Source organism: Anopheles ziemanni, chromosome 2 (genome assembly GCF_943734765.1).
Source record: "Anopheles ziemanni chromosome 2, idAnoZiCoDA_A2_x.2, whole genome shotgun sequence".
NCBI classification, from domain to species: domain Eukaryota; kingdom Metazoa; phylum Arthropoda; class Insecta; order Diptera; family Culicidae; genus Anopheles; species Anopheles ziemanni.
This window is the reverse complement of record NC_080705.1, coordinates 81,316,558-81,340,056: the sequence shown is the minus strand read 5'-3', so window position 1 is coordinate 81,340,056 and position 23,499 is coordinate 81,316,558. Positions and strand designations below refer to the sequence as shown.

The following is a 23,499-nucleotide window of genomic DNA, read 5'->3' as shown; positions in this document are numbered from 1 at the left end:
CATCGTTTTCGCGGGGTTGCACACTCTTCGGAATTATAACAACTTCTCGCGCGAAATTTATCGATTTCTTTCCGCCGGTCCGACACTCTCCGGGATTACACGAACTTCGTACGGATTGATCGATTGAACGATTTTCGTCGCGGATTAAACACTCTCCGGGATTATATTAATTCGCGCGACTGTGACTTGTGGAACGCACAATAAATTTGTGGAAACTAAATTTGTGGAATGTTGCAAATCGTTTGTAACAGTAAAAGATAAATTTTGGTCGCTTGTGTATGCGCCACAAATTTAGTAACTTTATTCACGATTGTTCGATTTACAACTTTTTAATGGTTTCTTGTCTCTACAATTCTCCCGCTTATATACGCAAACCTTGGGTCGGCGTAATCCTAAATCGGTGTAATCGGTGTAACTACACCGTAGTTTGCGCCGGCTTGTTGACGAATATCAGCAGTGTCAACCCTGCCTTGTTTCCATTCGTGACAGGCCTTTTTCATCAAGGCAAAATTGATTGATCCATTTCACTATTTTTTAGTTACCAACTATCGTATACTATTCCATGTACAGCTCATCGCGGACTTCAATTCTCATTTGTACCTTGGCATTGGTCGATCGTTGTTTTTCGACTGGTGGTTTGATCAGCACCCCAAATGTGCCATGGGATTGTGGTCCATTAATGTGAGGAACTGTTTTGAGGGAGTTAAGCACATTATACGACACCAGTACCACACGACGCACCATGTAAAGTTTGTATCGTTGTCCTACTGGAGAGAGTAGTCACAAAGTAAGATGATTTTTTTAACGATACATTATTACACAATACAAAACGAGTGGCTTTGGTTGTGCTGCCAAGAGTTTCCTATCAGTTTCCTACGAATTTCCCGTCTGTTGTGGGAACCGAGTTTGTCAGTTTGTCTGGGGAGAGTGCGCTATGTGAAGATGAACAGTTAGGGACCAATGGTGAATCTCTGGAATCGAATCTGGTTGCTACCACATCATCTGCCTATTTTATGACTCGAATAGACCGATTTAAGTCTAATCGACGAACAAATCGTTTTATCTGAATTCTTTTGACGTTACAACATACCTCATTTCCAAATCACCGATCCATCATCATCTACACCTTTTGAAAAATAGGCTTTTTAAAAGTAATTTAAACTAGTAAAATGTTCCTGTGAGAAATTCCCCAGTTGATGTTAGCCCTGACGTACCTTCTATTCGTATCAAGTAATTTCTAGACGGATGTTTTGGAATTCTTTGTAAGGATTCATTCTTAGTCTTCGAGCTATTCTTCAATCGTCGACTGTTATAAAAATTAATTTCGTCCTCTGTTGGTAAGGTTTTTAAGTGTCCCTTTATTTTTCTCTTGTGCACCTCTGTGAGTATTGTAGATCGAGTCCATTTGACCGCTAGTTCTAGTTCCCCTAACCACTTTGTGAAGCAAAACATATTGATTTCCTTGGTACAAGTTGCAATAGCCTTTTCGGTAACATTTGGGTCAAAAAAACTTGCCCAAGTGCTTAATTTATAGACTGTCCAGGCTGCTGGACAAACAAACTACTAAACAAACATTAGGTGGTATTGCAAAAGCATTTGTTTAATTTTAACCATGGTTTAAAATAAGCGATCGCCCATTTTTATAGACCAAAGAACTGGAAATTAGCCTGGGAGAGTAAAGATCGTTTGTACTGATTACACTGTTTTCAGGGCCAGTTCGTCCGTATGAAGCCTGCCGGTAGTAGGCTTTGAATTGCACGCGAAAGGCTTTTGTTTGGCATCGTTAGGAAGCACTTTGGGCTTGTTAAGTTTAACTCAAAGACAATTAACACACAGGTCGCAGCATACCATGTAACGAGCCGAAAACCGTGGGAAAATTTTTGACAGTTGGTTAAAATTTTGTTTACTTCTCACGAACAGAGAAGAAAGTGGGGTAAAATTGCAAATTTGGTATGTTTCATCAAAAGAACAAAGAGTTGAGGCGGTCGAAATATGTTGTGGAGGAAGGCTCCGTATAAGGCAAACAAACACACTTAATTTTGGGAATCACGGCGAGCAGAAGGATCCATATCCCATGATTTCACACAGAAGAGCAGTTTCTATCCGCAAAACCATGGATACTGTGATCTAGAATTACCAACTACCTATTTCGTGAAGATATTGGCGGAGATCTCCCACAAGTATGCTGGAAATTTTTGTAAACACTTTTTTAACCAACTGTCACAACAATAGCGGAGCAAAAACCAGCTTTAACCCGACGTGTCTGTTGATTGTCTTTGGTTTAACTTTGCCGTTATCGGTAGCAACATTGGCGCGCCGAAAAAAGGTCGCGTTCTCTCTTGTCAAAAGTTCCGGGATTGTTTTACATAAGCTGGTATTGTTCGTACGTACGATTTCACTATATCTTCCTATACCACTACCTCAAAATATAATACCAGCTTATGTTAAACAATCCCCATTTACTATGAGACCGACTTCTATCGGAAGATCTATCTGTCTACAGACTTGTCGAATAGGAATCTTAAGGCTTTGCTTTGAGCAAAAGTTTTTATGAATTTTGTTTGATTTGTGCGATGTCTTCTTGTATGGTTTTAATACCATCTTGCATCGCAAGGATGGCCCGTTTCAACTCGTCCTGATGCAGTTTTATGTCCGTTTGCAAGCCATCGCTCCCTTTATCGACCGCACTCTCATGTTGATGGTTTACGATTTCAATAGCACGTTCAACTATCTGCTTGTCCATTTGTTTGAGGCGTAGTCTTTTTGCGTACCCCTTAGAGCTTTCTCTACGCTGAAGCGCTGTCCTCATTACGCCCTGTTCAACGTCCTTCCTCATCAGTGGAAATTCTTCAGGAGTGCCGGTAGATCCTTCACACGTTTGTGCTTCAACTTCAATCGCTGGCTCCGAGTAACCGATCACGTTTGATTGGTAGGGTTTGATTGATATTGTGTTGGAGCCAACCACATGTCGAAATAGTCGCAAGCCATCAACGGGTACAATCCAACTCATCCAATCGATCAGCTTGGTTATTTTGGGCCTGGGTAGTAAAAAAATGGAAAGATGGTGAGATTGAAACATATAACTAGAAAAGACATCACAACGCTTACCTGGTGTTAAGTCGACGCAGCTGTCTTTCATATTTTGCTACAAGGAAGACCTTCTCTTTAATCCCGGTAAGCTCAGAATCGGCCAGAATAGCCTGTGTGGTTTTAAGTGAAATAAGTAAACAAGCTATCTTGATTAGAGTAGTTATTCGAGTTATGCCTGATTTCAAAATTGCAAGAGTTATTTCAGCAGAGAGTATGTGTATGGTATCTAATAAATGAAAGTCAACGTTGTCTGTATATATGTAAATATAATTCTTCTTCTTGGCGTAACGACCTCTTGGTCATGCCTGCCCGTTAAGGGCTTACGAGCCTTGTTTCCCTGTTGTGCGTGGATAGTCCTCTCGTACAGGGGAGGGTCCGGTCTCGGTTGGGATTCGAGCCCACGTCGTCGAGGTGGTGAGCCCCGGCGCTCATGGGTCGATTTTCTAACCGGCGCTACCGCTCGGCGCTTGCGGTCCCCTAATTAGGGCGTTATAAAATGTAATGAACATATTTCTAAATGTTTGTGATGTGACCAAAAATTATGATAGATATTTTGATAGATATTATATATTTCGAGGACATTTACTGAACAACTATGAACTATCTTTAACATATATAGTTTAAAATTTCCTCAACGAAGGCACGTTTTCCTAATTTTTCTACTTACTACGGTATCGCCAACCGCCACACCGTTCATCACATTGTAAAGAACGCAGAACGCAACGAACAGGAAAACCAAAAAGAGAACAGTACGCCAGACCGACTCGTACAGGTGCATGTTGGCCGCTTCAAACTCGCCTGTAACAGGTATGGATGAATAAGATTGCATATAACAAGTATTACGTATTCAACACCACTCCAGAAACATACCTGTAAACATCACTGATATCTTGGACAACGTTTGCAAAATATCGTGGAAGGTATTGAACGAGTTATCGTCACTGGTGGAATTTTCATCTTTTGCCGAATCAGCGATTGTCGTCTCAGAGCTTACGTTGGTCCCGAAGGTATCGTTTTCCCATGATTTCGTCTGTCCGGATTTGTTGGCGTGAGGTGATTGATACAGAATGTGGAACATAACACCAAACGGTAGTAAAATGACGCAGTACGGGATGAGAAGCCGAAGGAAGTTGGCACCGACTCTTTTCAGCATAATGATGTGCGTCGAGATGTGGAGCAACGGTATCGTACCGATCAGCAGTACAAACTCCACCGTCAGAAGACCGCAAGCTAAGATCGACAGTACTTGACGCCAACCGTGTTCCACAGTTGGCCTTAGCAAGACGATGACACAGATGATGATCAAAAATATCTCCAGCCAGTTCACTATGGACTTGAAGTACGACTTCCAGGTTAGCATGAGCTGAAACAACTCGCGCAGGACAATGTAGCCCAAACCTCCCCAGGAGATAAGTTCGGGAATCCAGATCCAAGCCGAGCTATCCGTGTGGAAGTCAAGCACCAAATAGGTCATGAACGATAGGAAAAAGCTGGCGCATAGAACGATGTTTGTATAGAAGCACCGGCACAGTAGATGCCACTTCAGCAGCAGCATGCTGGCGATCACCGGATGTCGCAGAAGTTCCCTGGAGGGGCCAAGCGAACGGGCCAACTGCACCACCGGAGCCAGCTCGCTTATTTGCTCGCCCTCGGGTGGTATAAAATTGCGGAAATCGATCGTCAACGCGTACTCTTTGTAGTCGTTGGTGGAATATAGTTGGTTGCCTTTAATGCACCAGTCCAGATGCCGCTCGAGTAGGGCCGAGTTGATCTGAGAGATCGGTTGCTTCCCGATTACGTCCATAGAGCCCAGGTATGCGCCTTTCTTGAGCAGTAGTTCCTGTGCTTCGTCAATCCTAAGCATGGCCGCGTGATGCAATGCTGTGCAATCTAGCGGATCTCTTTTGTCGATCTCACATCTTCCATCCTCCAGCAGTAGGTTGATGCATGAAACAAAGTCGTCCCTGCTGTCCTTTGGCCGTTCTGCCATTTGCTTCACCAAAGTCACGAGGAGCGGGTTGTTATTGATCCAAGTCTTGTTCGAGCGAGGTATGATTTGCAGGAACCACTTCACTGCTTCAACGTAGCCGTAGGCGCAACACATCTGCAGAAGATCGGACATCCACGGTCCCGGATCATTCAATTCTTCGTTGGCCAACAGGTCCACCATCAGTACCTGCATTGCCAGTAGTTTCCTGTTCTGCAGGGCCTTGGTGATCATTTCTTGACGTTTGGCTTGAGTTAGTTTAGCTCTTGGTTTCGGGCAGAACTTCCTGTACTCGGATATAAACTTTTCCTGATTGGGGAGCCGAATATAAGATTCCAGCAATTTAACTGCCGTCTCGCCAACCGTTCGCACTTTCTTCATCAGGTCGGGAAAATGTTTTTCAATCGCGCTGCGAAGCTGCTTGTTACGGGCATCCAGGCAGAGTTCATGATTTTCGATGCAGTATTCTAGGATACTTTTACGCCAATCATCGCCACCGGTCAGAAGTTTTACGAGCGGGTGAACGTTATTCTCGTTGGGTTCGTTGATCTCCGCATCATGTTGCAGCAACAGTTTAATGTTTTCTGTAATAACTCCACGCACCTCCGCACGTTTTTTTTCCTCTGGTATTTTCTCGAACAGCTTTTCTTCTGTTATTTGCTCGAACAGCAGAAAGAGCGCAGTTCGATCCTCGAACTTTTTGTCTACCAGTACGTCTTCGCATTGCAGCAACTCGTTCAGATTATCACGATCGCACGACAGAGCGGCCAGATGTATCGGGCATAGCTTGGTATTTGGGTTTACCTGGAAGAAAGATATGTTCTTTACATACATGTAGTAAAAAGAGGGGTTTAAGATAGCATAGCATAAGTTTTAATGAAATCTTTCTTATGTTAAGATATAATAACAACAAAGGTGCAGATTAGCGTGAGGCCTTGCCTTCTTAAACTAGCATACATGTTGTTTAATTTTTTATAGATAGCTTTATCAAAAACTAACTACAGATGTTATGTCTATAACAAAAACAGAGAGTAATGAAGAATTTAAGAAATTATCAAGGAGCTTATGTATTACTTCGATTGCATACATTTAGGGGCAACCTACAGATATTCAAAACCGTTGAGCTTTGTGAAAAAGTTTACCATGTCTATTTTATTGTCTTACTGCGATTACCCACTGACGTTTTCCAGCCCTCAGTAATTAAAACTAACCTTTTTTAAAATAATTAAAACCAAATGATCGAAATAACGGGATGGTGAATTGAGAGTATGCACAATTTTTAACGAAACCTTCGATTTGAGCATGAATATACAAAACGCTTAGCGTCTTATCAATTTCGACTGTGTTGGTATATTTTCAACTGCACCTACCATGCAAACGTTCATCTTCTATTTGAGATGGCATCGGTCAGTGACCGATTAAAATTGTGGTGTTGGTTTCGACGCATAAATTCATCAGAACCACATCAACTGGTCAATTTATTTAGGGGGTTAGTGCAGCTATAACCGTCAGCCCGAAAGGTCGACTGTTCAGGAAATCGAATGAACAGAAAAGTGATCGCCAAATGTTATCCCTTCTATCTGACTCTGAGGAAGCGTGATTTGGGATTAAAATGAACCCTACAATGTGCAAGTGAGTAGTTGGTGATTTGGAACGACGAGTGTTATCAATGAAAAAGTGGGTCGTGTAAGTTCTTCTAATTAGAAGTAGAGCTGTGCTGTAAGGTTTATGCATCGCTACCAGAAATCATTATTTGGAATTGGTGATCCAAAAACTCCAAACACAAAGTGTCTTCACAAGTGTTAAATAATTACTTAGCGTTTGTCGACACCTCTTCGAACTGTTCAGCATTTTTTTTCCACGTAAAATAGTTTCGATGGGGTATTTTAAAGTAGACACAACCTTGACATAACGTTTGTGGATAATTTAATTTGTTTACACTGTTACGGTTATCGTGAAACCAACAGCAGAAACGAAAGATAAGTTATCAATAACTATCGACGGCTTAATTTTTCTTTTTGTTATATAATTAAAACAAGGAAACAGTGACACATTAATCATTTCTCGTTACGCCTTGCGGTTTTGAGCAATTGGAAAACATAAGTTAAATAAGGTTATTGGAATTCATATTCGTTAGTGGAATGTTGAACGTCTCTCGGATGACGGAAATACGATGAATGTCCAGTTACCCTACTACCAATTTTGAATGAACTCAGGCCTATCCCCGTGGATCGGAGCGAGACGCAGCGACTGACTTATGCTCCGTCGCATTCGCGCTGCAGGGCCGACAATTTTCGACCCGCCCGCGAGCGTAACTTATATGAAGAGTGAGCAAAACTTGTATGAAGCCTGAGCACGCGTGGATACAAACAAGTGCGAAGCCCTCAAAGAGCGCAATTCGCTCCATACAATTACACGCTCTCCACCGTACGGCAGTGCAGAGAGTGTACGCGAAGACCCCGCGAGAGCCTTAAATGGCCTGCTCTTGGTTGAGGCCTACGCTAGCGATCGCTAACGATGCATGCAAACGCATGTAGCTAGATATATATTGTACATTTAGCGCGCCATTCTCAAGCAAGAGCGCCGGTCTAGTGGATAGCGTACACAGACCGGAGTTGGAGAGGTTGGGTTCGAATCCCGCTGTGTGCTCGAGGCATGAGAGTGTTGTAGAAGGCAGAAGAGAGAAGGGGGCCCATCAGGGCTCTCCTCTTTTTGTTTTTGCCGGCTTTGCTCCGAATGAATTATCCCGGTTTAACTGGACGATCGTTGAGAGAACCGTTGACAAAACCGGGACCCATTTTGTATGGAGAAATGTTCATTTTGTGTTGGATGGGTATCTCTGAACGGCAGGATTTGTACGATACGTACCGCGTTCACTTCGATGTCATCAAGTGGTGAATCACTTTTCACCTTGGGTAGACGCTCAATACACGCTTTGATGTACTCGCTTTTTCCGGGTGTCTTGCAAGCCTGCTCGAATAACGAGAGTCCAGTTTTTCGATCACGTTCGTATGGATTTCCATCGTCATCAAGTGCCCGGATAAAGTTTTGCAGATTATTTGCATCGTAGCTGGCGATCAACCGCTTCTAGAATAGTTTACAAACACGTGAACGTTTTTTGCGCACGAAATCAAATTTACGAACGGTAATAAACACATGGAAACGAAAAGTTTCACCTTCAGTTCACTATCACTTTTTTTATCCATTTGGTCTACACGAACGTTCGTTACACGAATGCAAAAGAAACGCGTTACACTAAAAATTGTAATCTGGAATAGTCTCCAATAACACTTTATGACAATTCCGCAAGAGTAAGTCAGTGCGAGGAATTTCGCCTTAAAGATGCTAACGGACGACTAAGCAAGGAAGCTCTTAAGTGGTTGGCTTATATAAACAGTAGCGAACAGTTGAGTTGGAACTTTGCACAATTACAGCTAAGATAGAGCGTAAGTATAGGATTCGCATGCTCATCACGATAAGCGTAATACTGTTCCTCAGTAGATGTTTGTGGACTTGCCCCACTTTTGGATCGATTTCGGATGTTTGCAGAGACAGGTCTTGTATTATACCAACGCAGTGTCTTGTACTAACAGTAATTATGGTATAAAAATGTTGTCACCCGCTTAGTTGCGGGGGTCGAGTGACCAAGAAGCAATAGCTATGCGTAATGTCCGTAACGCTACATAACTTCATCCTTACATTCAACATTTTCTGACGTGAAAGCCTGCTTAAGTCTTTCTATGATGATGTTAGTGTTCATTTCCTTCTTTTCATTAGTGTGAGTTTTTCTTCTCTTTTGTGAAACTTTGAAGGAGGCCTCATGAGGAGGGCTTAAAGACGGCCTAACACTAGCTGTGCGGACGAATACTTGCAAGATAAGAACGAACGGTGTTTCTGGTTTTGTTGTAATCTGTGGTTTCTACTGGTTTTACATTACTCATAATTGACTTAAGGTAAGTTACAATCTCTCGGGTTGCGATGTCGACTTTCGTAGAACTATCGAAATATTCTCGGGGTAAACGCAAGTTGGTACCGTATGTTAGTTCCGCGACTGTCGCGAACTCATCCTTTAACTTTGAACGTATCCCAAACAGTGCCAATGCTGCCGTCCATTCGGTTCGATCGTGTTCGATCGATCCATTTACCTGTGGATGGGGAGGAAAAGTTTAAAAATGAGCTATTCCCAGCGTTGTCGATATGTTTTTGAAAATTTTCGGTGGTAATTTTACCTGGGATTCAAAATTTCGCCACCCAGTACGTCAATGCGTTCACTTCCGGCCACCTGGTGAATTGATCAATGATCCCAATAGCAAAAATCGGATACTGTTCGGGTCTCTCACTCTAAATCTGCACTTTCTCTCTTGCTTCCACTCCCACAAGCTGCGACTGTATGGGTGAGCCATGCATGAATCAATTCGGCCACACCCTAAACATACCGAAACACCGCAAAAATCGGATGATGACAAATGCTCATGTGTGTGTATAATGCTACGCGCTTCGACCGCGACACCCAAAAATCTTGATTTTGGCGATTGTTTTGGAGCTAAATCGGATATCCATTCTTCTATGTGTAATATCCAATTTAATATCCAAAACCCGCGTGTTCAAGTGACTGGGTGGGATGGTCAAGCAGTAGGTGTATCCATGAGATGGGGCTAGAGGTCCGACGAGGTCCATGTGTACGTGGTGAAACCTATGTGATAGCACCTTGATTTTTTCTATCGCTGCGAAATTATACCGAGTTACTACACTCTTTTGGCATTGAATACATGAAGCAACGATTTCCTTGCAGGCTTTTCCGACGGATGGCCATATATATCGCTGTGACCCAACATGGATTGTGCCTTGTATGCACCGGGTGCGCGTTGCTATGCAGTTTTTCAATTACTTGTTTCCGCCCATGAATTTCCGTGCTTTCTTGGCAATTTTCGGTCTATTTTTTAACTAAACAAATGGAAAATGGAACGCATCCAGCGGGGAAGTCCATTAAAATCTCTTTGCCTAGAATGCAAACACCAAAATGGCTGATTGTTGGATAGTTTTATCAAATTAGTTTGATGATCAAGCGACTAACAGGATCGGATGCCTTATCCTACTAACTAAACTATAGCATTTCTTCAAATTCTTGTAACAATCAATAAAAATGTGGGCAAATGTGGTAGAGCCACAAAAATGCACCCTACTTTGAAACAGTTGAAGCAAATGCAAAAGTAGGACAACAAACGTCACTTTATTTAACCTCACAGCAGTTATCGTTATCGCAGTTCCGGTTGCACCGAAGATGACGCTATCATTCCGTGTGCGCAGACCATATATTATGATCTCAATCAGCTGCCAATGAACGTTAGCGTATTGATTTATTGACTTATTGACGGTACTCGATGCGGTAAACGGTGAGTAAATCACACAAAAAGACATCCTCAGTATATCTTTTGAAAGAAGCACTGAAGGTAGCATTGTGTATAACGTGATTGGACGCCAAGCCAAACAATAAATGGAGAAAGAACAAAGAAAGGGTAGAAAAGAGGATTGAACATTTTATACTGTTTATACCAGACTTGTTTGCTTTATGAAATTTATAATATAACGCCATTTAGAAGATATAGCAATTAAGAATATAGCGCACAGATTTATTTAGAATACAGCGAAAAGACTTTAATGGATCATCGTTTAATCATAGTAACGTGTTCTCGAGTAGGAAGCGTTACGCTGATGTAACACCAATTTCATCGATTAATGCTGCACGGGTCCTCGAATCGATGAAATTTCATGGTCTCATGAAATATTACTAGATTATTACGATGTAATATACAAGAGAAATTTTTCACAACAACAAAAGCCACGTGTCATCACGATCGAATAGAGAAATAAAAATCCAACGTCCGTTGATTTGATTAGTTCGAAAAGATTGTAATATTAAATGCTATCATTATTTTTTTTTCACAAACCCTACAATGTCTCCTGCCAGTGAAAGACCTTTCTAGCTCAACTATGGTTTATTTGCATTTTTGGCCGACACACTCTGCACTCTGCGCCTAGCCATCCTTCGTAGCCGGCGCGCTCGATTCCAACCGACGATCTCTTTTTACCCTACGTCTAGTTGAGGCAATGTTACGTTGTTCGATATATAAATAGTGCCTCCGTTCTTCAGAGCTTGAACCTATTACAAAAGTAAATAGTGTATAATGCATTACGTCGTCTCAGTACGGTTTGTAACGTTTAGTATTGTATGTATGCACAACAAAATAATGTTAGATGTAAATTCAACCCGCCACGCAAGGAAAGCTCTACCACTTCCACTTTATTCGCCGTCAGTTTCGATGCCCTCCCTTGCAGTCCAATATGCACCATGAATGATGTGTGAGTGAATGATTGTTGATATCATGAGTGAAGTGTACGACGATCGGTCGGACGAGTAGTAAATTGGTACAACGAACTTTCTTACACCCCCACACTACCTCCCTCGTGCCACTGTAAGTGGTCCATTCTAACGGTATCCCCGGGGTATCCCCTACTACAATCCCGTACGCAACGACACCTAGTGATTAGTTAGTACCTAAATGCGACACGGCAAAATGACAAGGGCCCACGCATGAGCCAGGAGATAGGATGTTGGTGACTACTAAGAACAAGTGGTATTACAAATACTTGCTAACGGAAACGTGTGTGTTTGCTTGAATAACCGGTAGATAGAAGATTTTGATTGGGTTCATTGGCTTGACTACTGCTACTCTCACTTTAAACATTCCTACAGTTCCATAACATTTCACTTATCCCACCATTCCTATAACTTGCGGACCATTTTTTCCCTCGGTTTTATTTCGTTTCACTGACCAAAAACACATACACACTCTCTTGATCCAATACTCTATTCCGAATACAACAACTGTACCGTGTAACTTTAAGGTTGTTTTTCAAATCTACTTGCCTTCAAATATCTTATCTTCCTCATCAAATGGTTGAGTGAGTACGCCAAAGGAACTTTATTTTCTATTGCCGAGATCAATTGCATGTTGTTCAAATCAACTGTTTCGAGCGATGAAATATTTCACTGTTAAGGGGGTTATCGAGTTAGATGGTTCGTATTTGTATTTAAAAGGAAAGAAAAAAAAGTTAATTATTATAGCGGGTAAATAGTTGTTTCATAATTTCTTTGTATGTATTTTTTCCATGAAAATCAAAGGAATTTAATAGGAATTTTAGTATGAGACGAAGCACACATTTTCGAAAAAAACGATGCCTCTGAAATATTTCAAAAGATTATGCTAGACAAAATGTTTGCCTGCTAAGTTAAAAAAATTAAAGAAACCCGACATACTTGCTATTCACCTGTGTATCGACCACTATGCGAATAGAAAAATTGTTGTCTTTCAACAACAATCGCTAGTGGGATACAACTGGAAAGAATAACCCTTAATAAGCAGCTGATTTGATAAAGCGAAGAAAAAAATAAAATCAGTGAATGTCACCAATCGAAAATACCGTTACGGAGCAAGCGAAAAGAAATGGAATAAGGACATAACCTATCATCATACTGCTCGAAGTCCTTTCGGCAACCGTATTGTCCTTTCTTGTGGTTGAAAGTTCTACACTTCCCTTAACCATAGATTTATGGAACGCACAAACCATTAACATTTACAAAGTCTGGGGCATTACTTTAATAATTTGTTTGGATCTACAAAACCACGTGTATATGTAGGCGTAAGAAAGGTGTTGGATGAGCGTTCGCTTAATTCTTTTCCCTGGTATCCTTGACGCGCATTACCTTCCGGGTCACAACCAAGTGCTCTGCCATGTTGTAGGTGCTAAAGCTCCCCTGAGGCTACCTTCCGTTAGGTTCGCGTGATCCACAAATCATTTCCTCTAATTCATTTTCGACGCTTACAACCGTTCCATTCTACTAAACTCCTGTGATCCTGTGAGAAATGGGTGAATAAATTTCTTATTGTCCATCAGTTCCAACCACTTTGCGACCGTTTGCATCCTGCTTCTAATGTTGCACTGTACATCCAATGTTGCTTGTGTGAGGCGAGAAACAGTGTACGATGTTTCTTCTGGCAGTAAACGGGGCCATTGTTTGAATCGATCCGAAACACTGGAACTTGCACGTGCATCGTGTGTTCGTGTATATATGTGTGTCTTTGTGTGTTTGTGTGTGGGCTAGTGTAGGTTTTTGCTTTAACATTCGTCTACCTTTTCAGTACAATTTAACCGTTCCCTCCCGTGAAACGTGGAGCACACACTATTAGTTCGTCTCTTTCTTCCTCTAGTTTTAAACGTACTATCACAAAAGTTGGTATCTTACTAGCTAGTGTTTAATAGGTTGTCCCGTTTGCTTGCTTATTTGCTTGTTTTGTTTACTATTTATGGTGGCGCAACAGTATAGCGAAGTCTGCATTTCTATTTCGTAATACACCACACCACGCTTAATTCGTTTCATTTGTTTTTCACCCAAATACAATGCGCCCACGAGTTAACCTCTATTTTTAGCATGTAAGGTGTCGGTATATATGCCTGTTGTGTATATACCTATACACAACCTCTAGATTTGTAGAACGTTCGTAGTTCGTAAGAAATATTTTGCAATCCTTTTACGCTACACGAGGACAAAATATTACGAGCTAGGGTATGTATATATCAGTGTAAACATACGCTTAAATACGCGTCTTTGCTATTGCAGTAACCTGATTAGTTCTTGTCGACAATTTCATTTTGTTAGTTCTTTTTTGTTTAGTTTTGTAAGTCTTGGACCTACAAGAAGGGTCTTCCGGACTCTGCCTCGGGAGGCTGTCGGATCCAAAATCGGATCAGGTTCCGGACTAATATATCAGACGCCTGTTTCTATCCCACGAAATACAGTTACTCAACGCCATCGGGTACGGTTGGCTAGCTGGCGTACGTCCTGCGTATCGGTACTGGCGGTGGAGACTTGAGCCGATCTTTCGCTCCGATTGGAACGGGGATGTGAGTTTCCTAAAACGAAGAAATAAAATAAAGTTGAAGTGAGTGGGTGGAAAATGTAACTTAAGGCGGGAGAAAAAAATTGGACACTTACGTGAGCACCATTGCCACGCTGTACTCTCCTCCAGCCCGTACTTCTCCGCCAGGTCGCCGAAGCTGGCGATTGTGCGATCGAAGGAAGCTTCGTTGCGTGACCCTTTCCGTTCAGTTGGCTGTGGCAGGTGATCAGCACGTCCTGCAGCAGGTCGGCCGTGTGCGACATCGGCAACGGGGTCATCCGTCCACCGTGGGACCTTCGAATACCTTCGCTGTCGTCGTTAGCAACAACGCCCGCCGGTTTCCCCACAAGCGGACGTCGGATTGGCGACTGCGGAAGCGATTGAGCACCACGTTTTACGGGCGATGATGGGTGACACCGGATGACTACCTCCTCGGAACTATCTACCTCGTCGATGGTTGTGTTGACCGCAAGCGGAGGAAGCTGCAGTTTCTCCGTCAGGGCGTCACTCGATTCACTCGACGAACAGCTGTGAACCTGCGCCCAATTGCCGTCGCTCGGCGTCGGACTCTGAGACCGTCGGCCGTTGTTGTCGTCGTCCTCGTCGCTGCTGTCGGCCACCTTGCCTTCGGTTCCAGCCTCTAGCGTGCTGGTGCTGGTATCCTTCGAGTCACCGGCCGTGCCCGAATCGATGCACGCAGCGTCACCATAAGGACCGCCCGCGGCCGACGGTGACTGCAAACTGCGCGTACTCCCGGACGTGAAGCTGACTAGTCGGTAAAAGTCCCGGGTGAAGTTCGTACACGCTACCTCCTCATCTTCGGAGTACACAATCTATGAAGTCGAAGGAGAAAGTCAATAAAAATAAAGTTAACGTGGGTTAGTGATTTCTCTTCTTCCGGTGCGGAACACGTGGAACTCTACCTGATCATGCAACAGCGCGGTAATGTCTTCCGTTTGCGTTTCCGCCGTCGTCAGAAAGCTCGAGTTCCAGATCCACTCGTGGTTCTCCTCGTCCAGTGCCGTCGCCAGCTCTTCCTGTGACATGCTCCAGTCCTCCATGTCAGCCGTGCAGGGTTCTGCCGACATCAGCCACTGTTCCGGCTCTTCCGGTAGCTCCTCGAGATGACCTTCCGCCGGGGGTTGCGGCTGCCCCGAGCTCATCGTGCAGTACCCTTCGTCGCGGCTCTTCGCCGGGCTGGCGTGCGTCACGAGGGCTGCATTCTGCGCCTCCAGGTCCCGCACACGGCCCTTCAGTATCGCCACCTCGTCCCGCAGGCTATCCTCCGCCACCAGTGCGTCGACGACCTTGCGCATGATGTCGTCCAGGCACGTCTCGTACTGGCGCACTCTTTGGTGTAGCGATTTGTTTTCATTCTGCAACGTCAGCAGACTGTTTTCCTGTTTCTGAAAGCGTACCTGAATGAGTTGAAGTGGATAGAAATCGAGTGATTGATTATTCATATGATCTCATTGTTGAAGCAGTGCTTATTTATTCGTCTGTCAAACGATGAATGGAGACAAGAACAAATATGAAGATGATTTTTAACGGTGTTTTTAACGAGCGTAACAACTGCTTATCTAAGCTGTAACAGAATTTTTCAACATTGTCTGAAATATAATTTAACGCCCAGATGTGTTTTGCTTGAACGTAAAAAAGGGTAAGAGTTTAACACTAGAATACATTGCTTCGAAATTTGTTTCCTTCATGCAGATTTGGGTTTTATGAAAAGCCTCTTTGGTTTTTAAATACTCAGCCGTTTTCGAGATTTATTTATATCCGAAAGAACGGCATGACCGCTCTCGAGAATGAAATGGCCGTTATTTGGTTCCTTTTGATATTTCATCTCATTTTTTTTAATCGAACCGACTTTTTTTAATCAACATTGCATTTTTTAACAGAGAAAGACATTTGTTGAACTTTAATTTTGATTTGCCTAAAGTTATACAACGACGATTATTCTGGTGCTTGGGGTGCTGACAGCTTTCATGTGTGGCATCCAAATCAAACCAAAATTCAACAAAACCTTCGACTTTGGTTCACTTACCTGCAATGTTTTATGCTCTCGGCAGACTTGCATCGATTTTCGGTCCTTTGTTTTCATCGCCTTGGTCATGCTGGGGGAAAAGAAGGAATCGTAAAACGAGAGTAGAAAACATTATTCTAGCTTCAATCGGTTTCAAACGTAGTCGTTCCGACATCTCTTCCCGATCCTTTTGACAAAGCCAAATGGGCCGTAACGCGAGTGGAGTGTAACTGCCGGACCGAAGGGGAGGGGAGGGGGAGTAGTACATACTCTTACTGCCAACCATTAACCCGACCATTTTTGGTCAGGCTGCACAGGATTAGCGTGTAATAGACCCTTCGTCACTGCTGGGAAAAATGGGGATCCAGATCCAGCATCCGGTAGGAGGAACCCATTTCCACCAAGCGTTTCCATGGGGATGAACTGGATGATGATATGAGAGGGGAGGCGGACGATCGGTCACCATGGAGATAAGGCCAGGCCTCCTTTGTCCATGGGGTGCTTTATGGGGAATTAAAAGTATCCGTTCCCGAGCGCTGTAGATGCAAACAACCCTAATTTCATTGCCCCCAGGGATGTCAAAACAAACACGAGCCGAACTAATTCCCGTTCCGTTCCGGGATGAAGGGTGCAAAAGTTTCCAAATCCCCGGTGTTGGAAATTTCTTAATCGATAAAAAATGCATGCCTAACTTCTAAAACCTCGGGTAACAATGGGTTTCCAATGGCCATTGAGACTTTAAGGCGTAGGGAATTATTTTAAACTAGCTACCTTTAAGCATCCATTTTAGATCATTTTCAGTCCCTCTATTGCAGCATCGGGGACCCAACGGCAGGTGCGTACGAAGCAGGGAACGTATTTACTAAAAAGATTACGCTCCCAAGAAAGAAACAGACCGTTCAAATATCCTTGTTTCGTTGCGAACGGATCAACCACCTTACGGATGATTTTATGTAAACAAAGAACCATCGAAAGGGTTCGCCCCAAAGAACGCAAATGACGTTGATGAGGGGATGCTGTAGGAAACTGGGGGGGGGGGGGGGAGAAATCCTAAGTTTGCTTTCCCTAATCGCTTCCATGCTACCCGTACGAAGAAAGTCTCCCTGTTCGAGGGGATCCTTCAACCGTCGAACTCGTCCTTAAAGACGCAAATTTTCCTACCGTTCTGCTCTGGTCCCAAGGCGCATAAATCTCCACTTCCCACTCCCCACTCCTCGGGCAGGCAGTCCCCTCTTTGCTTAAACGGAAAAGCCACAACACCCAACGCAAGCCTATAGAGGAGGGGGATTTTTGATGGCTTCGACTTTTCCTTCCCATCGTTCGATCGTGACCAACCAGGGAACTTGCTCCCAGGATGGAGCTGACTTTTAGCAGAGAAAGTCTCAACATTCGGCGCATTTCCTCACGAGCTAAACACTTCTTTCCTGTACCTGGTTGGCGACGGCACAGAGTCGGTGTGAATCGGTTGACAAAATAAAACCGCTCCTTCCGGCTCCTAGCAACAGGGGAAGCGCCAAATTAAACCGAGCCCGGGGTTTTGGCGTCTTCCGCACCAGCTGTGATTCTCCTATTTAGACAACTTATTATGAACGCATCGCTGGAACAAAGAGCCAAAAACCGGGAAGGTAAATATTTGCACGTTTTTTCGGCTTGTTGCAGCCAGCCAACGAGGGAGGAACCCTCTAACCCGTGGCCTACACCTTCCGTGGCTCTACAGCTTGTCTGCATCTGCGCCTCACCGGTAACCTTTTTTCTGTATATGTGTGTGTTTATGCGTTTGTCCTACGTGCTTACAAACATAAGGGTGTGATTATTTGGAAACGGCGGGTAAAACGCCGTGGCAGAACTCCGACGCTTCCAAAAACGTGGAAAACCTCGTTTTTTACCATGCTTGGCTGTTTTCTTTTTCCAAACGTCCACAAACCGAGGGGGTTTTCAAAGTAAATAAACCAACAGTTGCTACAGACATCCTGTTATCAAACGGGAAACGATACGTTTCAAAGGAATTGTTAACTGCGCGAACGAAAAACGTTGCAAATACAAACAAGTTGAGGTTATTCAATTACATTGAAAGAAAAAACAAATGTTGGGGGGGCTCTATCATATCTTTCCTTCCTTTTATATTTTATATTTACCAAGAGACATAAATTGTAGAACAGTAGTATTGCATGGTGACAGCCCACATTTTTTTAAGTCTTCTTTGATCAATATTTCATGGAACATTTTCCTTACAATTTACTTTTTACTTAGTTTGGACGAACACGATTTGCAAATTACCTTGGCCTTCCCATTAGATCTTTTGCTCTTTCCTAGAGATAAATAATAAAGAGCTCCAGAAAATACAAATTGAAATTAGTTTATTTGGAGCTCCTGTCATTTTGAGTCAAAGAAAGAATGGTGTTCCGTCTGTCTCTTAAAATAATCTTGATTCTTTGCTTCCATTTTAGATTCAAGCTTCTTTTGATCTGTAACGAACAGACAAATAAACGCAAAAAAGTGACCGAAATTCGAATAGAAAGACCTCCTTTCTAGTCACTAGATGCAAAGCCAATCAAAAAATCATCTACATTCGGGAAAGATTCATCAATATTTTGGGTTTAGAATCTCTAAAGGATCATAATTTTATTTGAAAGAATCTTGGGTGAAAGACGCATTTGAATGAAGATTCATAGTGCACAACTCTAATTTCTTTACATAAAGAAAGGCTGAGTATTCGAACATCCGAATAAAACTACATGGTAACATAAGAACATAGTATAACACTTCGTAAAATTAAATCAAAATAATATTTGATGGTTTAAGTTGTCCCAGTTGTACCCGAATACTTACACTTCTAAATGCTCCTTTATCTCCTTCTCCAATGTTGGTGAGTTGCATTGGCTCTGAAAGAAACGTAGAACAAAATAGAAACTGAGACGGGTTTCATGATAAACGGCTATCGGAAAAAAGAAAGTATGAGAAAACGCCAACCAATGTTCGAAGAAAGTATGATGGAAACAAACGGAATCCAATGGTCAAAGAAAGTATGATGAAAGCGTAATATTCAATGGTCAACGAAAGTATTGACGCTACCCATCGGGCAACTTTTAATTTAACTCAACCATTTCCGCCGCAAAATCACCATATAACACACGAAGAGGAAATGAGCAGTTCCCATGCCAACACTCTTTTCGGCTCCAAGGATGAAAGGCTCCCCCCTTCAGAAAGGAAAACTTTTGCATTCAATTAAAAACCCCAAACCGAAAAGCGTCACACGGTATCGGTTGCAGCCTCGCAGACCGGAAAAAAGAAAGCCACGACTAAAAACAAAAAAAAAAACACAACACTCATACACACAAAGAACCTGAAGGAACCGGCGTCAGCCGCATCATCTCATCGTCCTGTCACCGACGCAGGAGCAGGAAATACAATCGCAATCCGTACCCTAACCGCGTCGTTCGGAAAGGGAAAAGGCCGCCCCAAAACGAACGACCACCACCAACACCAAAAAACGGAGGATGAGATGGGAAATGGGGAGAATTTAAATTCACTTCAGGAAGGAAAACTTCATCACAAAGACACAAGAGCCATTCGGAAGTCATCTTTGCGCAGGCCACCAACCGCCGGCATCGCCCTCAGCAGCATCATCATCATCATCGGCATCATTATCGTCATCAGCATCATCTTTCCTGCCAGCAAACCGAACACACAACTCCGGATAGAGTTTCCTTTGCTTATTCATTGCCACCACCGCGCGTCCCTCAGTTTTTCCGTGTGGGGCGGGCGTTTATGTCACGTTGACGTTGGGTGATAGTTATGGGAACTCGCACTGGCATTTCCGCTGAATTGTCCGTTAAATTAGAACCAAGGCAATATGGGGCCGATGAGGGGGGGAGCTTGAGAAACAGTCTGTCTGCTCTGCCCGTGTTGTGATTTGGATCTCTTTCACTTTTCCCTCGATTCGGCTGCTCTCTTTACTCTCGTTCTCGTTCTCGTTCTCCCCCGTACAAGTGTCGTACAATGTTTGCCCGGGACTGAAGGGTTTGGGCCTTTTTTCGCCCGTTCTTTTGAAGTTTAATGTGTTTTCTTAAAGCACAGCCAACTTGACCGTTTAAGAGCAGCGCGGGCCCCACAAAAAGAACAAAATGGTTTATGGGCCATTTTCCCACCCGTTTATTAGTGGGCACCGGCACCGAGAAGAAACAAAAACAAAACGTGATGGCACGAAAGGGGTGGGACGGAGGGGGGTAGTGAATGAAGTACATAAACAAAACTGAAACCTTTTCCCAATTATATCTGCCCACCTTACCGAGCGAGAACACGTTCGAAAGAGTTTTCCCACTTTCGTTTAGAAGGAAAATGGCGAAGGTTAGATTTTGCCACGTGATGCGAACTCATCAAAAGGGTGTTTTCCCGGGTGTTTTTTTATCTTTTTCTTTGCACTGCAAAAACTGTTCACTCAACTATGCATTGTCGAACCTTTCGGATCATCCGGGGACAAATGGACACACTCTGTGTTTTACTTATTATTTAGTCGGGCTTTTCTTTTCCACGAGGGGGAAACGATGGCGATGGCGAAAATCAAAACCGTACCATCGGAGGCATTAGGTTTTCCTCGGCACCAAAAGGGGGCGGTGGTTTCTATTTGGCAGTTGAAAAATTTTCACGCACGTGTTCCGTTTCCAAAGAGGCGCTCCGGTCCTTTCCGTCCCATTAACACCGCGCCATCAAAGCCGCGCGGCTGCTTTATGAGGTAGGAATGCGTAAACACGCATAAAAAACACTGTAAATGTGCACTCCGTCAAACGAATGCCACACACGCGTGTCCCGGCAGCATAATGAAGCATAATTCTGTGCATATTTCCCAACGCAACGCAACGCTGGCTGGCTTTCTGTGTGTGCACGCTTTTCCTGGTCTCCCCCTTCATTGATTCGGTGGGTTTTCTTCGCTCTTTTGAATACCCCTTTACTAGTGGCGCACTTGTGGACCCTCTTCCACCCTTTACTGATTCACGCTTTTCCACAGTTCTTTCCCTGCGAAGCGATGACTAATAGAACCAATCGAACGGAAAGCCACTAAGTGGTGGATGGCCGTTGGATTAGACGGCATGGTGGGTCCTTGAGGAGGAGAACGAAAAAGCAAAAAAAACTAAGAACCTCGGTGAAATATTCCCTACCGAAGTCATCAAATATGGTGGCGCAATCGAGAAGAATTGTACACAATTCAATTACAACGCCTTTCACTGCGGCTGCCCATCGAAATAATAGATTGACAGTTTCCATCACTTTTTTTATATTGAATGCGAGTCGTACAGTAGCGTGCAAATAAATCGCTAAAACATGATCCACAGAACTCTAGTAGATGCGCTCAATATATGAGATCAAATCAATTCAATTCGACCACATCACACTGACTGTAAACATTTTGATCTGACTGATTCCTTAAATGTCATGCTCATCACTTTTGATGATGTATCCGTGCTGTTTATTTTAATATCCAAAAACAAAGACGAAACAGTGTTTTAAATAAGATTACAAAAAATTAAAAAAAATTTAATTAAATTTAAGAAAAACTAATTTACAAATCACTGTCGATATCTTTACAATATTTTAATTTGAATTTTAAAATCGATTACTTCGCACTACGTCTTTCTGACTAATAATTTTCTAAATCAAAAAGCGATGAGTGCAACAAGTAAGAATGATTGATTGAACAGAATTTTATTATTGAATTAAAAAAAGTAATTATAACGGATACATTTTCTAATAACTTTTAGACTACACAGAGTGACTGACACAAATAGAGATTCGAAACAAAAGAATGAATAGGAAAAAAAGAGTTCGTTTAGTCGCTACATAGATTTTTATTCTCAAGGAAAGATACGAAGTGCTACCTCATTCACTTATTTAATCTGTATTTAGGAGTCAACTCTTTATAACTCTCTATTGCGTGATTTAAATAAAACTCATCAGAAGTTGCTCATCAGAATCATCATGTTGATTATTCAATTTGATTCAAACCCTTCAAAAAGAGACATATTTAGAAACATTTGCCGGTCCTAACACCAGCTGTTAATTCAGCATCGAACAGGCAACCTGATCGACAAATAGAAAATAGGAACATCAGGCGATCACGATCGTAAGGATCGATGACGAAGATATAAATAGGGCAAGTTAGGGCAAAATAGGATAGTTTCGAGTCAATAAGTACGAATAAAAAGACTACATTTTCGAATCGCTGCAGCTAGCGATCCTATCGATTTCCTTTTAGTACTTTTTTCCTAGTTCTAGTTGGGACGAATCTTGACAGTCGTCATTATTATCACTTATCCAGCTCACATCCAATAAAATATTCACAAAATTTGAAAAGTTTTCATTTAGAATGAATGTGCAAGTATATGCGCACACGAAACAGAATAATATTTTCTATTATTAGTAAATTATTTCATGGTTTTCCTCAAGTCCGCCATAAAAAGGAATAAATTCAAGTATAACCGTTTTGGAGTTTCTTACGTACAACACTGTTCCTTGCAATCAATGGCCGTGCACTGTGTAGTTTTCTCTTCTATCTGGTCACTCTGCTACCCGTTGTCGGATTTTGGTCGAAATAGTGCGGTTAGGAATCAAAATAATTCCTTGTCATCAATTATTCATTTTTTTTGGCTGCCCACTTCCCCTTCATGTGGCGTCGTCCAGCCATTGCCTTCCATTGCCATCAGAGATGTGTTTTCCCCAACCCGAAATTGCACTTTTTGTTTTGCTCTATGTGTGTGTGTGTATGTAAGTACGTCTGTTACACTTCCGGGTATCGGGCGCACCAACTTCTGGCCACATTCACTGCATGGCATTAGTCGAAAGGGAGGAGATTCCGTGAGGGCGTAATTCTGGTGGAGCCCACTGTGTTTTTTTTTGTTCGCCCGGACTGACGGCACCACCCCGTTTTTCCTTCCGGTACACCGAAATGGAAGTAAAGTGTATTAGTGTTATTGAAAACAACCATGAAGAACCGCTCGTCAGATTCTCGTCACGAAGGGCGAAGGTCAGCCAAGCAAGGGACGTCGGGGAAGGTTAGTAGCTTTATTCCCCCCCTCCATTTCACTTGACCACTTCTCCACCGGCGCTCGGAACTTTCCTTTCGGCTGGTGGCACTGATTTCCAACCCCCAAATCGAAATCGGCAGTAAGGAAAAACCCCCGCGGAAGAGAGAAAAAGTTCGGAAAAACCACCGACGCACGCGTCCCGTTCGGGGGCAAGTGTAATGACTCGAACGGAAAACGGAACCCTGACTTCTGGGTGTGTCCGCTCCATTTGGCGCCACAACCGACCGGGGGCGGCATTCATTTCGTTTTCATTAACGCGGGACACAATCGCCGGGCACAGCAGCGACCGTTTGCAGCGGAGGAGGAGGAGGAGGAGGAGGAGGAAAAACGCACCAGCTCTGGCACTCGGCGTCTTAC

At 43.1% G+C, this 23,499-nt stretch overlaps 2 protein-coding genes across 2 annotated transcripts in view; both read right to left on the bottom strand.

Annotated features, from left to right (window-relative positions):
* Nucleotides 1–555: 555 nt before the first annotated feature.
* LOC131294525 (transient receptor potential cation channel protein painless-like) lies at nt 556–12,872 on the bottom strand. The gene is made up of 7 exons (XM_058322571.1): nt 12,843–12,872; nt 7,946–8,164; nt 3,961–5,881; nt 3,758–3,888; nt 3,109–3,200; nt 2,599–3,038; nt 556–689 (listed from the first exon to the last, which is right to left on the bottom strand). The coding sequence occupies exons 1-7, from the start codon at nt 12,870–12,872 to the stop codon at nt 556–558; spliced, it is 2,967 nt and encodes a 988-aa protein (XP_058178554.1).
* Nucleotides 12,873–13,510: 638 nt separating this feature from the next.
* The window catches only part of LOC131281975 (uncharacterized), a 61,392-nt gene continuing 51,403 nt past the window's right edge, over nt 13,511–23,499 (bottom strand). Inside the window, exons 5-9 of the mRNA XM_058311355.1 lie at nt 18,893–18,945; nt 16,085–16,154; nt 14,961–15,455; nt 14,133–14,870; nt 13,511–14,050 (exon numbers count right to left, since the gene is read on the bottom strand). Coding sequence (XP_058167338.1) covers nt 13,964–14,050; nt 14,133–14,870; nt 14,961–15,455; nt 16,085–16,154; nt 18,893–18,945 — 1,443 coding nt within the window. The 3' untranslated portion in view covers nt 13,511–13,963. The remainder of the gene's footprint in view (nt 14,051–14,132; nt 14,871–14,960; nt 15,456–16,084; nt 16,155–18,892; nt 18,946–23,499) is intronic.